This window comes from Rana temporaria, chromosome 3 (assembly GCF_905171775.1).
Source record: "Rana temporaria chromosome 3, aRanTem1.1, whole genome shotgun sequence".
Taxonomy (NCBI): domain Eukaryota; kingdom Metazoa; phylum Chordata; class Amphibia; order Anura; family Ranidae; genus Rana; species Rana temporaria.
This window is the reverse complement of record NC_053491.1, coordinates 53,290,561-53,310,636: the sequence shown is the minus strand read 5'-3', so window position 1 is coordinate 53,310,636 and position 20,076 is coordinate 53,290,561. Positions and strand designations below refer to the sequence as shown.

The window sequence follows — 20,076 nt, the reverse complement described above, 5'->3', positions numbered from 1 at the left end:
CCTGGTGTAAATGGAGCTGCGGGGTGTCAGTAGTTGGGGGTCAGTATGGGGTAGATGGGGGTGGGAAGGTCAGTCTGGGGTGTTAGTATTTGGGGGGTCAGTCTGGTGTAAATGGAGGTGGGGGATGTCAGTAGTTGGGGGGGGGGGGGGTCAGTCTGGTGTAGATGGAGGTGAGGGTCAGTCTGGGGGGTCAGTAGTTGGGGGCGGGGGTCAGTCTGGGGTGTCAGTAGTTGGGGGCGGGGGTCAGTCTGGGGTGTCAGTAGTTGGGGGGGGGGGTGTAAAGGATGCTTATTATGAAAAAAAAATTTTTTTCCTTTACTACCCCTTTAAATATTTAAACTTCCCTCATCTACAGGCAGATGTTCATTCCTTTGATCTAAGAAGACATGTTACTTTGTTTATACTTATCCAAGATGTATCTTCTCAGCTGACAAAAGCCTGGCAGAAAAATGGATTCCGTTATCCTGAGATTATGGAAATACAATATCCATGTAGCATCATTTTATTGAAAAGCTGCAGACAAAACAAAAAACAACACACACACACACACACACACACACACACACAGGAAAAATCTCCCCAGGAGTGCATTTGTTGGGACCCATGCTACTTTGCATAAGCTTACCGTAATAACCTTTGTTCCATCTACTCCAGTTCCCCAGCAAGGTCCATTAAGATGCAGCTACTGTTTACGTATTCTCCGACAGCTGCTTGTGCAGGATATCAGAATAAACTAGCCACAATGGAGATTCATCCATCCACACTGCACATATTTATTGCAGGCTGAATGAAAAAAAACCTTAAGTGTATTGCCAACTTTATTTCAGTTACTGGTAAAACCAGGCAAGTTTAAAGGGGTTGTAAAGGTTATTTTTTTGTTTTCTAAATGGGTTCCTTTAAGCTAGTGCATTGTTGGTTCACTTACCTTTTCCTTCAATTTCCCTTCTAAATGTTTTTTTTTTCTTTGTCTGAATTTCTTACTTCGGGTTTCTCAGTAAGGTGTTCAGTAAGCTGTTCTAAATGACTTTCCACCGCTCGGATGATGGTGGAAAGCTTACTGAGGAGAAAAAGGAAGTGAGAAATTCAAACAAAGAAAGAAAACATTTAGAAGGGAAATGGAAGGAAAAGGTAAGTGAACCAACAATGCACTAGCTTAAAGGAACCAATTTAGAAAATAAAAAAGACAAACGTTTACAACCCCTTTAATCCCATACTAGTTTGTTTTATCTGTAGTAGGAGCCATATTTGGGATTTCAGACCCACCCACTTTCCATGACCACTGCAAGGATATGTTCACTGTCGACATGACTATATAGAATAGATGGCACTATGGCTATTTGAACTACCCGAGATGCAAAAGAAAGAGTCACACTTGGTGAGGGAAAGAGTAGAACCGAAAATTAAAATGGCGAGATCTCACAAAGCAGTTGGGTAATTTAGCTCATCAATCTAGAATTCAATTGAAATCCCGAGATTAAATATTTAACGTTGATGGCTTAATCTTTTCACCAATTTGAACATGAAACAAGAAATGCTCCAAAGGACGCAAGTTTCCATTATTCCAGTCCCCTGAGAGTCGGTTCACACTAGGGCGACTTGGGATCCGACTTGAGGTCGCCTCAAGTCGCGCTGTAGAGAAAAACAATGCAAGTGAATGGGAGCGGTGTTAATACACACGACTCAAGTCGCTCCGACTTCAGAAGAGGTTCCTGTACTACTTCAATCCGACTTGTAGGCGATTTGTACCCATTGATTTCAATTGAAGTCGCCTCCAAGTCTGATCCCTGTCTTAACTGAAGCGACTTTCCAGGAAGATAACATTTCTCAGGCAAACCTCTCCCTCCCCCTCCCTTAGAGCCGATTGTTGTTTGATTGGCCACTGGAAAGTCTCCTGTCCTGGAGACGACTTCAAGTCGTGTTGTAAATCGCCCCAGATCGCCCTGTGGTTCATGCTCAAGTCGTGTCGGATTCGCCTCTGAAAGTCGCGCTGGAAGTTGTGTCGCCCTAGTGTGAACCGACTCTGAATGCTACCAGTACAAAATGTCAAGAAATAAATAAATATTGTGCAAAGAAGGCCACACTACAGGTCTGTCGTATAGTACAATACCCTGTATTTATTCGTTTACTAGCTTTAAAATCAATCATTTCAGTGCAAAGCAAGGCCATCAATTTTCTCTGGCTTGAGAAACATTAACTTTTATTTTACAACTATAAATAGAAAAAGAAAAAGAAAATATAAAAAAAGTAACTAATATACAGTTCTATAAAGTTTATTTCCCCTCAAGATATTATGTGCAGCAAAAAAGAGGGACAAAAAACACAACACACATCTCCCAAGTCAAATCAGTGCAACTTCAAAACCTATGCGGAACTGTGCAGAGTCCTTCATCTGTAGACTAAATAAGAAATGCTCTTCTAGACCATACTCCAAAATGTGGTGACAAATCTATGAGTAGCATAACAACAACGGGCATCTGGCCAAATACAAACAAGGAAAAAAAAAAAAAATCGAACTTCTCCACTTGGACTTGGGAGCAGTCTTCTTGAATTTACACTTCAGTGGCTGGATTACATAACAGAACAGCTGGGATCCACAGTCTGGTGGGTCTAAACAAAGTGAAAAGGGAGAGTGGTCAAAAGTTTGTTATGCGGGAGTAAACCGCTTCCGCTTTTTTCTCGTTTTTTTTTTTAAACCTGCAAGGCAATATAGTGTGCTAGCATACTAGCACATTTTGTGAAACTCACCTTAGAATGAAGCCCTCCAGCGGCATTCCATCACCGCCAAAGGCGCTTCCACCTTCACCCGATCTTCCTCCTAGGTTTGCAGACTTCGGCTGTGTGAGTGGCCGGAGCCGCGATGTCACTCCTGCACATGCAAGCCGCCGTTTACGGCACAGGTGTGCCCTTCCTTCTGCGCGCATGTGCCAGTGACATCACCAGCTGCATGTACAGTAAATATCTCCTAAAAAGGTGCATGTTTAGGAGATAGTTACAGTACCTGTAGGCAAGCCTTATATATAGGCTTACACATAGGAAAAAATCATGCATGGGACGGGAGTTTACTCCCACTTTCATGTACTTTTATAATACCGAGGCTGACCATCAAGTCTTGATAAGCTCGTGCAATTTCGTTTTTTGCCAATTAGCCCACTCTCAGGTGTCTAGCACAAAAACAATAAAAAGGTTAATTCTACAACACTCTGGGCCAGATTCACAGAACAGATACGACGGCGTATCTCCTGATACACCGTCGTATCTCTTGTCCTATCTATGAGGTCGATTCATAGAATCATTTCCGCATAGATAGCCCTAAGATCTGATTGACTTACACTGTCGGATCTTAGGATGCAATACTTCGGCCGCCGCTGGGTGGAGTTTGCGTCGTTTTCCTGCGTCGGGTATGCTAATGAGCATTTACGGCGATCCACAACGGTTTTCGCGTTCGTTACGTCGTCGCTAGTAATTTTTTCCCGTCGCAAATTTACACCTGCTTTAACATGCCTTAAAGGGGTGGTTCCCCCTAAAAACAACTTTTTTTTATTAGACTGGCCCCCCACATTACAATACGATTAAGGCTATTTTTTTTTTGATGCCGTACATACCTTTGTACAGCATATTCACCCGTTGCTTCGGGGTTGCGAGTCCCGCGGGAGTGGGCGTTCCCAACATGTCTGTGATTGACATTTTGACCAAAAACGAGCTTCCCCCGTCGCGTAAGCCGCGTCACGGTTGGCGAAAGGAGCCGAACGGCGAGTCGGCGCTTTACATAGTTACATAGTTAGTCAGGTTGAAAAAAGACACAAGTCCATCCAGTTCAACCACAAAAAATAAAAAAACAAAAATAAAAAAACACAGTAAAATCCTATACACCCAACTCCATTCCCACAGTTGATCCAGAGGAAGGCAAAAAACCCCAGCAGAGCATGATCCAATTTGCTACAGCAGGGGAAAAAATTCCTTCCTGATCCCCCGAGAGGCAATCGGATTTACCCTGGATCAACTTTACCTACAAATCTTAATACTCAAGTTATATTCTGTACATTTAGGAAAGAATCCAGGCCTTTCTTAAAGCAATCTACTGAGCTGGCCAGAACCACCTCTGGAGGGAGTCTGTTCCACATTTTCACAGCTCTTACTGTGAAGAAACCTTTCCGTATTTGGAGGTGAAATCTCTTTTCCTCTAGACGTAAAGAGTGCCCCCTTGTCCTCAGTGTTGACCGTAAAGTGAATAACTCAACACCAAGTTCACTGTATGGACCTCATATATTTGTACATGTTGATCATATCCCCCCTAATTCTCCTCTTCTCAAGAGTGAATAAATTCAGTTCCTCTAATCTTTCCTCATAGCTGAGCTCCTCCATGCCTCTTATCAGTTTGGTTGCCCTTCTCTGCACTTTCTCCAGTTCTCCGATGTCCTTTTTGAGAACTGGTGCCCAAAACTGAACTGCATATTCCAGATGAGGTCTTACTAATGATTTGTACAGGGGCAAAATTATATCTCTGTCTCTGGAGTCCATACCTCTCTTAATACAAGAAAGGACTTTGCTCGCTTTGGAAACCGCAGCTTGGCATTGCATGCCATTATTGAGCTTATGATCAACTAAAACCCCCAGATCCTTCTCCACTACAGATCCCCCCAGTTGTACTCCCCCTAGCATGTATGATGCATGCATATTCTTAGCCCCCAAGTGCATAACTTTACATTTATCAACATTACTGCGCATGCGCATCGCCGTTCGGCTCCTTTCGCCAATCGTGACGCGGCTTACGCGACGGGGGGGGGGAGCTAGTTTTTGGTCAAAATGTCAATCACAGACATGTTAGGAACGCCCACTCCCGCGGGACTCGCAACCCCGAAGCCACGGGTGAATATGCTGTACAAAGGTATGTACAGCATCAAAAAAATAATAATAGCCTTAATCGTATTGTAATGTGGGGGGCCAGTCTAATAAAAAAAAGTAGTTTTTAGGGTGAACCACCCCTTTAACTTTAGTCGAGCCATGTTAAAGTATGGCTGCCGTTCCCGGGTCGAATTTCAATTTTTTTTTGTTTTGGCGTAAGACGTCCGGGAATACGAATGGACGCTACGCACGTCGCCGTTCTAAAAAATGACGTCACATCGCGCAAAGCACGGCGGGAATTTCTAAACTGAGCATGCGCAGTAAGTCCGGCGCGGGAGCGCACCTAATTTAAATGGTACACGCCCCATTTGAATTGGGCGGGCTTGCGCCGGACGTGTTTACGATACACCGCCGCAAGTTTACAGGTAAGTGCTTTGTGGATCAGGCACTTACACTGAAAACTTGCAACGGTGTAACGTAAACGGGTTACGTTACACGGCCGCAATTGTACGAGAATCTGGCCCTCTGTACCCACATTTTCCATCTTATTCAATAACAGCACAAAGGGCAATTGTTGCATGCAAACTACATTCATCCAAATACATTTTTTTTATATAATTTTCAAACAGTACCCATATAGTCTTATTGTACAAGATTTTAGCAAGACCAGCTGATGCTTCACTGTGACAGCACAACTCCAGCCATTACAATCTCACCTGGACAGAAATAAAAGCCCTAAGGCAGCCCCGTAGACTGAAAATTTCTTTCCTGCAACCACAGGAACAAAATTTGCACAATTCCCCCAACACAGACAGAGAAGACAGGGGACACCCTCCTGCTGAGACATCGTATTCTCCTGTAGGGGAGCGGGTAGTGGAAAACCGTCTCTGCTGGGAAAATACAGCGACTATTGCTAGTGGCTATAGCAGCAGCTAGCGATAAGCACAAGTAAATCTGGCAGGCTGGTTGTACTCAAGTTCATTGATCGATCACCTTGGTAGATCCAGCCTGCCCATACGGTTTGAATCTTGGACTGTGCCCTAATTTAGGGCAGCCTTCCTTAACCCTTTCACCTAAAGCCTCGTACACACAATCGGATTTTCAAACAAATGTGCGATGGAAGGTTTTTCTCTGATAATCCGACCGTTTGTACGATCCATCGGACAATTGTTGTTGTCGGAATTTCCAACAACAAATGTTTTATAGCATGCTTTCAAATTTTCCAGCAACAAAAAAGGTGTCTTGTTGGATTATCTGATTGGATTTTATTCCGACGGACTTGTGTACACACAAAGAACAAACATGCATTCCCCGAACCAATGCTAACCAAAGCACAACATTAGCAGAAGTTGCCCAAAGGGTGGCGCTAAAGAGCTGAAAAACCACGTAGTTTCGTGCATGTTGGCTGAAAAAGTCCTGCCATCTGTATGCAGAAGAAATTCACAGCCAACACCCTTCACACAAAATTCCACTGGTTTGTCCGATAGAAATCCGATCGCGTGTACGAGGCTTTAGAGTTGCTCTTAAAATAAATTTTGAGGTTTCGGGAAACGACTGCTAGAAAACATACCTACAGGTCATGACACATTAACATGATCAGTAAGTTGCAAAACATTTTAAAAGTAGTGACAAAGAAAATGACAAAACTAGGAGTAGCCAACAATGCAACACAGCCCTGCTCCATAAGGCAATAATAATAACGAATGAAAATCGTAGCCTCTTTTTACACTAGTTTTCAAAGGAAAAAATGTCTCCTAAGGCTGATCATACAGGATTCATTAGTTTATACTTTCAACTGGTGGGTTGAACAGAAAAATAAAATAATGAACAGATTCCCTCATCCACACATTCAATGTGGATGGGCGAATCACCACCACTGAGCCATTGTATTCTGCTGGTAGGGAGCCTTCCCTACAGGTAGAATACAATGATCAGTATTGCCAGCTATATTGACTTGTGGGCTACCAGCCTATGTATGGATCAAAATTTAGACCGCTTCCTGCTGAATTGGCCAAATTTCAATCCACGTATGGCTGCCTTTACTTTGATGGTCAGTGGATAAAAGCCCCCCTATCAATTTGGGAGAAGTGTAGAAGTGAAACAACATTGGACGTCAGTGGAAAATTTTAGGTAGGAGATCAATCTGCCAGCGCTCAAAGAACCTTTCTGAAAGAAGCTGCCGAGTTACACCGATTTCTGGTTGAGAAAGCCTGCTTTAGGGAACCAGTTAGATCTCTGAATCTGTAGAATTCTGGCCTAATCTTAAAGTGGATTTTCATCCTTCATCTCATTTCAGATACTCACCCAGCCAGCAGATCCAACGTTGTCAAGCCTTCTGGCAGCGATTGGTCCTGCATCACCATGTTTTGGTGCGACATCAAGGAGGCTGCCAGATGTTGCACCTCCCAATGACCTTCTGCTGGGTCTGTCCCCACCTCCTTTACTGAATAAAAGATTATGCTACCTGGGATATATGCGACATGCATATGCCAGGAGGCAAAGAGTACAGTGCAAGTCATTCACCATGGTAAAAGCTGTGCAAGGGAGGTGGGGCCAGACATTTTTTTTTTATAGAAAAAAGTGCCATTTGTGTAGAGGACCGGATAAGGGGGTGGAAAGAAAGGATAATGTTTTTGAGGGTGAAGATCAGCTTTAAAAGGCTCTACCCCACCAGAACCTATACTAACTAAATTATGCTACTCCCATCTGGTTACCCCACATCAAATCTCCCCCTAGCGACTGCAAGGGAACAGTGTTCAATGAGTGGTAATGCCCGAGCGAGGACATCACCCATAGGGTTACCATGTCCCACTCATTGTAGATGCTCCCTCTTCTATCCTGCTGCCAGGGGAGCCGACCATGTGACTGGACCAGGGTGGCCTGAAAATAAAATTAAATTTATAAAAAAATTCTTCCACAGGTTAGCAAGTATAGGCGTTAGGAGGGGAGGGAGCGTTTTAAGATTAGCCAGGAATTCTAAAGTGTTTGTAACCCCAAAAAAACAAACTAAGATCTTGTTCCTTTAAGCCATGAACAGCACAGTGCTTGTGCTGTGCAATTCTTCTCTTCCCAACCTGTAATAAACCTGGATGATCCTGCCAGTTCCTGTGCCCCCCTGCCTCAGCTGACCACGATAATCATGGCTGCTGAGCCCTGACTACTGTGGTCAGTCTAAGTGCCTCGTCATCTGCAGCCTTTTCCTCTCCACCCTCCCTCTGTCAGCATGAGAGAGCTCCCCACCCCTCCCACCTCTATTCCGCTGCATAATCCAGCACATATCAATGCATCCAATACAAATATGCAGCCATTAAAAAAAAAAAAAAAAAAAACTGTTTGTTAGAAATTAAAAGGCTAAATACCGTAGCTGGGCAGTCACGTGACCCCCCTGAATCAATGCAGAGGAGCAGGAGGGGCGGGGATTCACCTGTGCTAGCCGGCTGACATCACAGGGGACTCTCGGCCCCTCCTGCTTCTCTCCATAGATCAAGGCCGGCTGGCAGGCCAGCACAGGGGGATCATGTGACCACACATACATGTAAAGTCACATAGTGACTTTTCAAACACTTTAACATCTCTTCACATCTAAAGAAGATCAGATTACACAGAAGAAATCCAGATGGCTGCACTTTTGAATAGTTTTATTGTAAAAACATGGCACATGGACGTTTTGCAGCAGTGGGGGACCAAAAGAGCACAACACTTTTTGTGCCCACCTGGTGCTTAGTTGCAAACTGCAATTCAATTTGGCTCAATTCAAATGCTGCGAGACAAGCTTCAGGAAAGACCGAGGGAACTACCCACCAAGCACACATAGAAACGGCATGGACACATCCATAACCCATTATCTGTAGCCTACTCATATTTCCCAGTCTGTATCAAGGACCAAGCAGAGTAAAAACGTGGTATTTTTCCACCTTAGTAATTCAGATCTCTACAAATTGTATAGCAACTCAAACCATATGAGGCCACCCTTTATCTTCTCCATCATTAAGCATATATGCCTGTGTAAGTTAAAGGGTAACTCCACTTTCTTTATAAAAAAAAAATTATACAAATCGTGACACGTCACATTGTAAATGAATGGTATTAAAAAATTACCCTTTCAGTCCAATCTGCAGCACTGTAATTTTATGTAGAAATGCAATGCACTATGGCTACCTTGATGCGTTGTGTACACAGATGGTGTACAGAACACCCCCCTGATATGTCATGTGCTGCTTGTGTGATTAGCTCACTGATTTTCTCAGAAATCTGCACGAAGATACAAGTCAGATTTTGAGCATTCCCTGCAACAAGGGAAATCACGTCTAAAGGGGTGCAGACCCTGCCACCTCAGAGCTCTGCAGGTGGAGCAGCCAACTGATAATTATAAAACCATTCCCATAGAGGACTCACTGAGCACATGGATACAGCCAAACAGCTATTCCTTCAAAATAACAAATCTGCAACAAAGTTTGTTAAAATCCTTGCACTGTACATAGATCACCCAGAGGGGAAGGTTTTTTTCTTAACAAAAGTGGAGTTACTCTTTAAATTACCTTAGGCACCTTCAGTTTTCAACAGGTGAACTGGTCATCCCATCAACTCTGTATATAAAAGACCGAAATCGTAAAAAAACTAAAAATACGTATAATATCGCTCTATCTATATATATTCATATTCTATCTTTTAAAAGTAAGCCTTTTTATGCCATTATGACCCACCTAGGGCTGCAACCAACGATTATTTTCATAATCAATTAGTTGATCGATTATTGTTTCGATTAATAACGTTAAAAAAAGTAATTTTGCAGTGATTTGCATTTTTTTGGCCAATTTGTTGTTGGACAGATTAAAAAACACAAATTGCCGCAAAAACACATTACATACTTTTCTGCAGCTTCTCCATTGAAGTATATTGAACCAAAAAAACAAAAGTAGCACAATTTTATGTTAAAAAAAAAGTCCTTCCCTTTCCAAATAGGCAGCAGCTGAAAAAATCATGGAAGTGAACGTGTCCCATAGGAAAACATGTAAATGAACTGTAGTGTGTTTCTGCAAAAAGCACCAAAAAACACAGAGGTCTGAGATGTTTAGCAACATAAAGGGGGTTAAAAAACTAAAAAAACTAAAATTAGTACAAAAAGAGCAAATAATTGCTACTGTAAGGGGTTAATTTTTACTGTTGGACAGTGAAAGTAATATTTACAGTATTGATTTGCTCTTTGTACTATAAAAGGGACAATTTTCGTTTTTAACCCAATTATGTTACTGGCCGATTAATCGATGAAAATGGTAATCAATTTCATAATCGATTGGTTGTTTCGGCCCTAGACCCACCACCAACTAAACCCGCCAAGATATATTTTCCTACTTGACAATCGCAGGGCTGCCACATATGTGTGCGTGATTTGTTCTTTGTACCCGTAGTAGGGCCAAGAAACAAAAAAAAAAAAAAAACTTTGTCTTACCTAAACACACTGTCACTAAGGCCGACTATAGATGATCGAATCTTGGCCTGTTCAGCGTAGACCAGCCGAGATCCAATCCATGTATGGGCAGGCTGATTGTACCCAAGTCGATCCACCAATCACGTTTCGATTTTTAGCATGCGATTACTGCCAGCACCAATCATTGTGCTCTCCTGGCAGGGACAGTTGCCCCAGACCCCCCCCCCCCCCACTGGTTGGGTTTATGGAGGAAGAGAGAAAACAATGCATCTATGGCTTGCCTGACACTAAATATAAAGCCTTAAACAGTGACCCCAACACCTGCACTCAAACTTGGTCAAGCACTGAACTAATTGATCATGGGGCCTGGTCAGCTACTGAACTGGAATGAAAGATTACCACAGAAACATGGCAACACTGGGAGTGACTTGAACCATACACAGAGCAAATTTCTTTCCTGCAACCACAGGCTCTAGGAAAGAAATTTGCATGAGCCCCCTCCCCCCCAACACAGACAGTGACAGGGGAATCCCTACTGTTGAGTAATTGTCTTCTCCCGCCAGGAGGGTGAGAGGAAGCAGTCCCTTGGGAGAAGACTGTAATTATTACTAGAGGCTATAGCAGCCACTTGCGATGATGGCAATCAAATTTGGCAGGCTGGTTGTACCAAAGTTTAAATCTATCAACTTGGTACAGTCTACCTATTAATGGTTTAAATCATTTCCAGTTCCAGCTGAACTGGCCGAGAGTCGAACCGTCTATGGCTAGCCTAAGAAATGTTAGGAATTTTTTTTTTTTTTTTAAATAAATGAATGAAGATGAACCACCTCCAAGTAGTCTGCCTTCATATAGGTTATAAAACACATACATTTTAATGGATGCAAAAAAAATAAAAAAATACATGAACGTGAGCAAAGGTAAACAAGAACATATGAACAAAGCAGGGAAACAACAGCGCAACATTGCAAAAAAAAATGACAAGCTATGAGATGACTGTTAGTATATGAGGAAATCAGAATGACAGTCATGATACTGGTATAATGTAGTGGGGGCAGCAGCATGCAGACAACCATCCATGCAAGAGGCCTCACCTGCAGACACTGCCATCATGACATTAAGCAACATTTCTTTTTCTTTCGTTTTGGCTGAATCACCAAACAGAAACAGCAATGCGTGTCAGACATATTAAAACCTCTTCCCAGAAAAAAAAAATAACCAAATGAAAAAGCAGACTATATACATACCCTGACACGAAACTCTGATAACTCTTCTTCCAAAAGTTCATCATCCGTCTCTCCTTCCTCTCTCTGTACCCTAATGAGCGTAAATTCAGCACACTCCTGGAGGGAAAAAAAATAAAACGTATTTGTGATGCGATAAGAATGCTGAATGGAAGCAACAGGCATAAACCAATAATACCCCAATCACTGCACTCGTGGATATCTCCATGCAGTTCATTCATGTTATTGTCAACAAGTACAGTATATAGGCTATAGAAGATTAAACAAAAGCACAGAAGTAATTAACCATTAAAGCGGAGTTTCCATTAAAAAATAAAAGTCAGCAGCTACTAACACTGGAGCTGCTGACTTTTAATAAGGACACTTACCTGTCCTAGCCACCAGCAATGTCAGCCCCCGCCGAGGTCGATCCTCGCAGCTCCAAGCGCCGCCATCCACAGTAAGAGAAACAGGCAGTGAAGCCATACGGCGCATGCGCGAGCAGCGCGGCGCTTTGTGAATGGGCAGGCTGCTTTCTGGGACACACAGTTCCCAGAATGCAGCGCGCCCCATTCACAAGAAGACGCCCAGTGTAGGAGGAGGAGGAAGAAAATCCACCGAGGACGATGAAGAAGAGGCAGATTCGGCACTTCCACATAGCAACAGCTATTTCGGGTGAGTACAATTTTTTTTTTTTCTCATTTTTTTTTTTTAGATTTTTGGTGAAATTTTTTTTTGGTGGAACCTCCACGTTAAGGTCTGCCCTATAGCAGTTCTACTGCTACAGGGCAGCACTACTGTAAAATATATACACACACACATACACACACATATACATATACACACACACACACACACACACACACACACACACCAACTCTTCTGGGTAGAAGCACCCACCGATCAGGCAGAGAGACAGAACAGCGATCTGCCTTTGTAAACAAAGCAGATCACAGTTCTGACAGGAGGCAAGGGATGGAATTTGTGTTTCCTTGTGTACCTACCACAGTACCCCACAGTGCCTTTGGTTAGGCACACAGTTAACCCTTTGATCGCCCGTTAACCCCTTCCCAGCCAGTGTCACTAGTACAGTGACAGTGCATATTTTTAGCACTGATCACTGTATTCGTGTCAAAATTTCCACCACATTATTGCAGTCCTGCTATAAGTCGCAGGCCATTACTAGTAAAAAAAAAAAAATCAAATAAAAACATCCCATAGTTTGTAGACGCTATAACTTTTGCGCAAATCAAATATACGCTTATTAGGACTTTTTTTTTTACTAAAAAGATGCGTCAGAATACATATTGGCCTAAATTTTAGAAGTTTGTTTTTTTACATTTTTTATTACATAGGTTTTATAACAGAAAGAAAGAAAAAATAATTTCAGCTATAGGGGATGTAACCAAAATTGCTCTGCAGTTTGCAAGCTTTAGCAATGCTTCTGAAGTATTTAAATTTATAGAAAGTACTGTTAACATTTAAAGCCAATCTGTAGAAGTTTTTTTTGTTGCCATCTGTGACCACCTAGTGGAAATTGCCCCTGCCTTGCCATCTCCTTTCCTCCCTTACTGCCAGGGTGACAACGGTTACCCAGATTTCTTGCCAGGGCAGAGAAAACCACCAACAGGGAAACTTCACAATTGGGTTACAAAAGCAACGCTCACAAAAATATGTGACCTTTAAAAGTTATGTCAGGATTTAAAAAAAATAAATAAATTTAGTACACGTCTGCACTACATGCGACAAGCACAGAAAAATAAAAATCTGTTAGGTTTCCAAACATCCAATCGGCATCCAACTTCAAGTGCAGTCTGCCTCTGCCACAATGAAATGTCAATGAGTTTTATCAGCCCTGTCCAGCTCTCCCTCCTGAACTACAGAACAACGCCTCTATTGGTTATGGAGGTACCTGAAGTTTTAGGCTGCATTCACACCTGAGCGTTTTGTCGCCCTGAAGCGCGACGCCCCAAAACGCTAGAGGGGAAAAAATACATTATTCTCTATGGAGATGGTTCACATCTCCACTACAAAACGCCTGACGCCGAACGCCTGAAGCCCAAACAAGTTCAGGACCCTTTTTTGTCGCTCGAATTGAGCGTATTTGGGCGTTTTACATTGGTGACCCTAGACCTGTACAAAATCGTGGTAAAAACTAGAGGTCGACCGATATATCGGCCGATATTTGGCCGTTTTTGGAGAAATCGGCATCGGCCGTTTTTTTTCCAAATTAGGCCGATTTTTAACATGGCCGCTAGCGGTGCCACGGCTCCGGAGCTAGGCCGAAGCCGCGGCCTTTCCTGATGCTGTGACCGCGGCGGCAATCCGCGGATTGCCGCCACGGTCACAGCATCAGGAAAGGCCGCGGCTTCGGCCTAGCTCCGGAGCCGCGGCCATCTTGGTACACCCTGCGCGGCAGCCAACCAGCGGGCCTGTAACAGCCAATCGGCGGCGGCCGCTGCCGACATCCTCCACTCTGGGAAAAAAAAAGTCCACTGACATGCTGCGCGCCCTACCTCTGCCTACAAACCCCAGAATGCAGCGTGGGCCGGCAGTTACCGGCCCGCGCTGCATTCTGGGGTTGTAGGCAGAGGCAGGGCGCGCAGCATGTCGGGACGTTTTTTTTCCCCAGAGTGGAGGATGTCGGCAGCGGCCGCCGCCGATTGGCTGTTACAGGCCCGCTCTGCCTTCTGGGGATTGTAGGCAGAGGCGGGGCAGCACATCAGGGCCAGGGACATTGGAACTTTCTTGTGCTGGGAGATGGAACGGAGCCTGGAGCGCTCTGCTGGTGGCAGTGAGGTGGCAGTGAATGACATTGGGCTGTACTGGTGGGCACTGATGTGAGACACTGATGAGGTGATGCACTGGTTGGCACTGATGAGGTGATGCACTGGTTGGCACTGATGAGGTGATGCACTGGTTGGCACTGATGAGGTGATGCACGCTGGTGAGATGCACTGGTGGGCGCTGGTGAGATGCACTGGTGGGCACTGATGAGGTGATGCACTGGTGATATGCGCTGGTGGGCACTGATGAGGTGATGCACTGGTGAAATGCGCTGGTGAGATGCACTGGTGGGCACTGATGAGGTAATGCACTGGTGGGCAATGATGGGATGCACTGGTGGGCAATGAGGTGGCACTGGTGGGCAATGATAGACACCAATGAGGTGGCCCTGATGGACACCGATAGGCTGCACTGATGTGGCACTGACGGACTGCACTGATGTGGCACTGACGGGCTGCACTCCACCCTAAACAATTATCTCCTCTCCACCCTAGGTTTTTGGAGATGAGAAAAAAAAAAAAAAAAAAAAAAATCGGCCTAAAATATCGGCCACAAAAATCGGCAACACATATCGGCCATCGGCCGCCCCGATTTCCAAATATCGGCATCGGCCAGAGAAAAACCCATATTGGCCTATCTCTAGTAAAAAACACTGCGTTTTGTCGCGGCAAAAAAACGCTGCAAAACGCTACGCTCAGGTGTGAATGCAGCCAAAAAAAAGAGACAAAACAAGCATTGAAGAGATTTCCTGAATATTTGTATTTTGCCCAGACATACGCTTTAAAGAAATGTATTATCAAAAAGGAAAACTGGCCCAACATAGTAAAAAGAAAAAAAAAAAGAAAAAATTCACGATTACAACAGGGCTCAGGTAAGTATTGGGGGCTGCTGCATTTTACAACCTTGAACCTTTAAAACCACTTTAACAATGCACCTTTGTACAAGCGTACTTTCAGCAACTACAGACCATGCACAAAAGAAAAAGGAAAAATCAATTAAAAGTGGATGTATACCCGATTCATGAAATCTGACCTGGGCACATATATCTGTAGCGTTTACTTATCTCTCTCCAAAGCACAGAGTCTTGTGTCTTTCTGCTGCCCGGTTCTTCTGTTATCAGTATGATAACTTCTGACAAGCTCTGACAATTAAGATAAAACCAGCCTGAAACTTGTGTCGGGGATAGTGCATAGAAATCACCCAGTGTAAACTGTTTCTAAACTATAGAAAGTTGAAGACAGCAGATATACATTTATAACTTGTAACAAGATCCTTGCTCGCTCGCTTCCGCTCTCCCGACACTCCTCTGCTACTAGTGAGTCAGCTTGCAGATCGCAACATCTGATGGTTCAGTCATCCAAGGCTCCGGGATCCCAACTACAGCTATGTGCCGTTCGGGATCCATTAGAACAAACACCAGGCAGGCTGTAAGTTCAAACAGGAAGACCTTTATTGGAAGTACACAACACACTTTAACAGAATTTGGAACATCCTGCCCCCAACAATCGCTTTCCTATTGGTCAATTGTAAAGTACATGGAGTTCTCCTTCAGGTCCTCTTAGGCATGCAAATGAGGACTTGAATATGAGTCAGCAGGGATTGGTCCGATAGCTTGAATGGAGGGACTGTTATGTGTAATGAGACGGAAGCCCCAGGGGGTAATCAATATACACAAAAGCCAGACACAGAACAATGGAGCCGTCTGGAGCTTTAAGACAGGGAAGAAGACCCCCCACTGTGTAACAGATTTCAAAGATACACACTTCAGCATTCCAAGGTCCATGACATAACTTATGTAGGGAGATTTGTTTAATCTCTCGTGTATCATCTGAGGCTGTTCACTTGACATCCTTCATTAGCATTTCCAGGCCCCTTACATTAAAACCAATATAATGGGAGATGGGATGTATGCCCATGTAAGAAATTTGCTGCATGGGAAAACCAAAAAATTCTGATCTTGCAAGTTAAAACTGAAATACAGCGTGGATGGCAAAAGGTAAGCTTGAAAGATAAACTATATTCAGTATTAAATGTAAATGAAGGGTTTAGACGAGAGAAAAAAAAAAACCCCTCACCTCTCTGGTAGAATCTATGAGAGTTAGTTTGACATCATCCTCGGTTCCCCAGGATATTTGGGATTTCCAGACCAGGTCAGTGGGAGGATTGTGTAAAGTTCCAGCATCAGCAGCCCATATCTGTTATAATCACAAGACAAATGCAAAATTATACTCTTAATACTGTATTAAAACAGAAAAGCAACATTTATGGAGCTTGTCTGTGCAACAATCAATTGGCACATAATCCAGGGCTCGACAAAATCCAGGCGCCAGGTCACAATTGCGACAAGAAATTGTGACCTGGCGCCCGCCGGTAATTGAGGGCGTGGCTTTGCGCAAAGCCACGGCCTCCATTACCGTCCGCCGCAATCGCGCAGCGGGGGAGGTGGGGGCACAGAATCCTGTGTCTCCGTGCGCCCCCACCTCCCCTGCCGCGCAAATGCGGCGGCCCGTGACGGCCGGTAATTGTGGCCGCGGCTTTGCGGCCTTGTGAAGTCCCAAGCTTCCTTCTGTGACCTGGCGCCATCTGGTGGTGGTCGTTGGCATTACAAGTAAAACAGCAGTTCTAATGTGTCATTTTTCAATGTTTTCACTGCCATCTCCTTCCCTCTAATTAGCACCCCCAAACATTATATATATTTTTTATTCTAACACCCTAGAGAATAAAATGGCGATCGTTGCAATACTTTGTCACGCCGTATTTGCGCAGCGGTCTTACAAGCGCACTTTTTTGGGGGAAATTTTTTTTTTTGTTTTTAAATTAAAAAAAGTAACAGTAAAATTATGCCAATTTTTATTTATATGTGTTTGCTTCTGCACGCAAGCTCATCGGGACGGGGCGTGTTTTCTGGCTCTTAACTTTTTTAGCTGGCTCCTAGATTCCAAGCAAATTTGTCAAACCCTGACATAATTAAAAGCCGTTTTAAGTATCGCAGTTATAAGCACAGGCTGCACTATAATGAAAATGTATAGAAACTTGAGGGGGGGGGGGGGGGGGGGCGCCAGACGTTTCTTGTAGCTGGCCACCAGGTTTGCACACTTTTCAGAAGGGATAGAGTCCCACTCCCCTTTCAGATCCTCTCCAAGTCATGAAGGTTTTGGAGGCTGATGTTTGGCAACTTGAACCTTCAGCTACCTTGGGATTAAGGTCTGGAGACTGGCTAGGCTACTGCAGGGCCTAAATGTCGGTCTTCCCGAAAGAAGCAGCAGCTGAAAGATTTGCACAGCCCAAACCCCATCCAAACAATGGAGGGAAATTTACTTCTGATGAACTAGAGAGGGATGGAGGAACAATATCAAGATTGAAAAGGTGGAAAGCAGGGGGCGTGACCGGAAGTGGATCCCGATGGAAGCCTGAGTCCACAGCTCCCTCTCAGCCCATAACATATAGGCACCTACGGACCTTTTCACTTCAAACTAATGGGCAGATCCAGGGCGACCCAGTCCACGACAGCTAGGGGATCATCCCAACCCCCTCCGGGATCCTCGCCGGACCTCAGAACTTACTTTAATCCCCCGAGGGAGTCGCTGATGGGGACGCGCAAGATGGCGCTGGCAGCCTCAGAGGACAACATGAGGTCCCCCCTCCGCCTCGGTTCCAGCCCTGTTCCGGGACCAGGGAGACCACCAGCAGCACACACCGCTCTCCCCGGAGGATGCCACACAGCCCCCTGGTCCGGTGAGTACCCAGGCCCGACCTCCGTCATCCGCGGCCTTGTGCTCGAGGGCAGGCCGCCATTTGGGACTCCCGGACGGCTGCACTCCATGCACTGAGGCCTTCCCGAGGCTTCTGCGGACGGCCTCGGATCCGGGCATTGATAGAGCCGGGACTAGCTCCCCGGTCTCCTCGGGTGGCGGGGAGGATGACTTTCCGGCTCTGCCGGGCCCGGCCCACCCCCTGAATCACCCGTTCGCCGCATCAGGCCTTGAAAGGCCCAGGCCTGTAAACTGAGCTCGCTGAGGCGGCTCCCCCCCTTCCACAACAGTAGCGCCCTCCTCGCACCAAGGAACCAGGTCCCTCAGGGTCCCCGGGGACTACCTCAGCCTCCTACGCCCAAATAGGCCCTCTGGCCCCCTTTCTGTCCCCAGAGCTAGACAGGGGAGTGCAGTTTCAAGGACAGCCAGTGATATGGCCAGATACCTGGGGCCAGTCGCCTGCCCATCCAGCTTGGAGCATCCCCCAGCAGTCCCCGCAGCGATCCAACCAGCATACCCCCCCCCACCAGCACCCCAGGTCACACCCCCCCTATCCCCTCCACCACCCCAGTGGTACTCCTACATCCAAGCTATGCCCACCAAGGACGATTTTAAGCAACTTATTAAACATTTGCATTCATCAGCCAGGAAGCTGCGCATGGGACATACTTGGACATTCCAAAATGACAATGATCCAAAACACAAGGCCAAGTCGACCCGTCATTGGTTACAGCAGAATAAAGTGAAGGTTCTGGAGTGGCCATCTCAGTCTCCTGACCTCAATATCATTGAGCCACTCTGGGGAGATCTCAAACGTGTAGTTTATGCAAGACAGTCCAATAATTTACAGAAACTGGAGGCTTTTTTTCCCCTAAAGGCATTATACCCCCTTAAGGTAAAATACTTGCCCATGACATTCCTGCATTCTGCTTTGAACCAAAAAAACAAACACACAGCTGTTCACATAAAACACAGGGTTATAAGCTCTTAATTTAGCACTTACTGTAACACGCTGGCCAGCTCTAAGGATGAATCGCCCTGTAAATTTATAACTTATCTCAGGAAGACTTCTATGCTGTCTTATAACTGTCCATCCACTTAGTGGTCGATCCTGTGTAACAAATAGTTTTATTAAAGCCAATACAATTCAGTGAAACATGTAAAAAAAAAAAAAAAAATGATATAGGAAGGAAGCAAGTCTGAACCCCAGGGACCTGCTAACTTAGCAGGTTAGTGTAATGTTCTATAGCAAAAAATCTTTTTTTCTAAATTGTCTGTCTTTTTTCTTGAAAGCGCAAAACATAAAAACACAGTGGTGACCAAATACCACCAAAAGAAAGATATAGCTAGAGATATATATAATATATTATTTTCTATCTATATAATGTGTGTGTATGGGGGGGGGGGGCGCAGGACATAAAATGTAATGTACAGCATTAATGACCACACACTTGTCAGTTAAATTAATGCAGTGGCGTACAGCAAATAATGGCCTGGTCATGAAGGAGGGGGGGGGGGGATCTTCTGGATCTAGTACTATTAACCTCTACAAAATAGGAGGGAGGGGTGTGTTAATAGTACCAGAAAATGTACATCACCAATGCTAAAATAAAGTATATTTTACAACATCAAAAGAAATTATATAAAAATAAAAAAAATAAAAGCACAAACACCTTGCATTGTCAACGTACATGATACAAGCACAACTTTCTCTCAAGAGGTTCTGGTCTTAGGAGATCAATGAGCAGTTTCTCCTTAGTACACAAGCAGTTAACTTCAATGTGTTATGTGGTTAGCTTCATCAGGAAGGTAAACTACTTGAGAACACGTTGGTCTGCATCATTAATTTGATAGTTCCAAAATATTTTTTTTGCATTAGATCATGTCCACAAACTTGAACAAGGTGGCAAGGTTGACAAACCTCTGCTTCAAAAAGGGAGACTAAATGAATACACAATCTCAAAGAGTCAGAACAAACTGGCCTTAATGAGATGTTTAGTCTTCTTGTGAAGGCTTTTCTCAGGGGGTCACATTCACAGTCTCAATT

At 44.5% G+C, this 20,076-nt stretch overlaps 1 protein-coding gene across 4 annotated transcripts in view; it reads right to left on the bottom strand.

Moving 5' to 3' along the window:
- Nucleotides 1–2,094: 2,094 nt before the first annotated feature.
- LOC120931283 (lamin-L(III)-like) overlaps nucleotides 2,095–20,076 on the bottom strand; it is a 44,882-nt gene continuing 26,900 nt past the window's right edge. Inside the window, exons 8-13 of one of the 4 annotated variants that reach the window (XR_005747850.1) lie at nucleotides 19,033–19,140; nucleotides 16,353–16,472; nucleotides 11,515–11,610; nucleotides 11,362–11,415; nucleotides 9,381–9,428; nucleotides 2,095–2,607 (exon numbers count right to left, since the gene is read on the bottom strand). Coding sequence is in view for 3 of the 4 variants with exons in the window: in XM_040342566.1 (XP_040198500.1) it covers nucleotides 11,377–11,415; nucleotides 11,515–11,610; nucleotides 16,353–16,472; nucleotides 19,033–19,140 (363 nt within the window). In the remaining variant the exon portion in view is untranslated. The remainder of the gene's footprint in view (nucleotides 2,608–9,380; nucleotides 9,429–11,361; nucleotides 11,416–11,514; nucleotides 11,611–16,352; nucleotides 16,473–19,032; nucleotides 19,141–20,076) is intronic. The other 3 variants (XM_040342566.1, XM_040342567.1, XM_040342565.1) reach the window with 3 other exon arrangements.